The sequence below is a fragment of the Myotis davidii genome, unplaced genomic scaffold, assembly GCF_000327345.1.
Source record: "Myotis davidii unplaced genomic scaffold, ASM32734v1 scaffold32, whole genome shotgun sequence".
Taxonomy (NCBI): Eukaryota; Metazoa; Chordata; class Mammalia; order Chiroptera; family Vespertilionidae; genus Myotis; species Myotis davidii.
The window spans coordinates 9,837,246-9,838,919 of record NW_006286587.1 but is presented as its reverse complement, the minus strand read 5'-3'; the positions used below and the strand labels follow the sequence as shown (position 1 = coordinate 9,838,919).

The following is a 1,674-nucleotide window of genomic DNA, read 5'->3' as shown; positions in this document are numbered from 1 at the left end:
TGAGGGACACCCCCCCTTCCTGTGCACAAATTTTCGTGTACTCAGCCTCTAGTACAGTGGTTCTCAACCTTCTGGCCCAACGATAAAATTATTTTCGTTGCTACTTCATAACTGTAATGTTCCTACTGTTACGATTCATAATGTAAATATCTGATATTCAGATGGTCTCAGGCGACCCCTGTGAAAGGGTCGTTCGACTGCCAAAGGTTGCGACCCACAGGTTGAGAACCACTGCTCTAGTAGATAATAAAACTAAACCTTATAAGTTCATGTTACTAATTCAGAATTCTGGTCACTAAAAGTTAGGACTAAAGTTTATACATGCCATTTATAGTTAAAACAACTTGCAAAGCAGACTAAAGTCTGTCAGAAGTGGCATATTATCACAACAATATTTTATGTGTGTATTTCTGTTTCTGTATTCATTAAAATAATTATTGCTTTTTCTGGGATGTATCTTTCCACATAAGTGGCATTGAAACTATTTGCCTTCAAGCTATGTAATTTTTCTAACTTGAGTATTAAATACAAAAATAAAAGATTGATAACAACTTTGGCACGTTAATGTAATATAGAAAAAAATTAACATAGTTTTTAAACCACTAGGTGGAGCTATGTGTGCGCTTAATAAAAATGGTAGTTAAGTACTATATTATTGGTGGCAGAAGAGAGCAGATGGAGACGCTCTTTATAACTAGAACTAATGCTTTCCTAGTATATTTTATAATACAGTGCTTGTCCATCAGTTTTATTTGAGAAGGGGTTTTGAGGTACCAAAACAAACAAAATAATTAACTTCTAAAACTAAAATAACAAGTAAGCACTTGTAATTCTTATACTTTCCTTTTCTAGATACCAAATTCCAAACAAAATACCTAGTTTGTACCTTGTCAGAATAATAAATTGAACTTAAGTGTTTAATGTTCATAAAGGCAAAGTCATGGAGGAAGAAAAGATTGGTATGAAGTTTGTAGTATATTTTTCTTGAAACAATTGCATTTATTTCTTAAATGTAAATAGGTATTTGTGTTCCTGTATAAATAAGCTTAATGAGTTTTTCCCTTTTTAGGACCTCTAGAGAAAAATTGAGAGATTACCAATTCAAACGACTAAAATACTGTTATGCAGTAGTAGAATGTGATTCTCCTGAAACAGCTGCTAAACTTTATGAGGATTGTGATGGCCTGGAATTCGAAAGTAGTTGTTCCTTTGTAGATCTGAGGTAATCTCGAGTGTCTCTTATCAATTTAATCTTGTAGTAAATGTGATTATAAGAAATAAATTAGAACTGGTAGTGCTCTGTATTGTTTCATACTCTTTTTTTAATATATATATTTTTATTGGTTTCAGAGAGAAAGGGAGAGGGAGAGAGAGAAACATCAATGATGAGAGAAAATCACTGACTGGCTGCCTCCTGCACACCTCCTACTGGGGATCAAGCCCACAACCCAGGCATGTGCCCTTGACTGGAATCGAACCCAGGACCCTTCAGTCCACAGGCCAACACTCTATCCACTGAGCCATACCGGCTAGGGCCATATTCTCTTTTTTAAAAAAATATATGTTTTTATTGATTTCAGAGAAGAAGGGAAAGGGAGAGAGAGATAGAAACATCAATGATGAGAGAGAATCATTTATTGGCTGCCTCCTGCACTCCCCCCACTGGCGATCAAC

At 35.2% G+C, this 1,674-nt stretch overlaps 1 protein-coding gene across 2 annotated transcripts in view; it reads left to right on the top strand.

Annotated features, from left to right (window-relative positions):
* Positions 1-1,674, top strand: part of ESF1 (ESF1 nucleolar pre-rRNA processing protein homolog) — a 59,417-nt gene that overhangs the window by 10,984 nt on the left and 46,759 nt on the right. For both annotated transcript variants that reach the window (XM_006758104.2, XM_015560284.1), the window contains exon 6: positions 1,070-1,222. In XM_006758104.2, the coding sequence (XP_006758167.1) occupies positions 1,070-1,222 (153 nt within the window). The remainder of the gene's footprint in view (positions 1-1,069; positions 1,223-1,674) is intronic.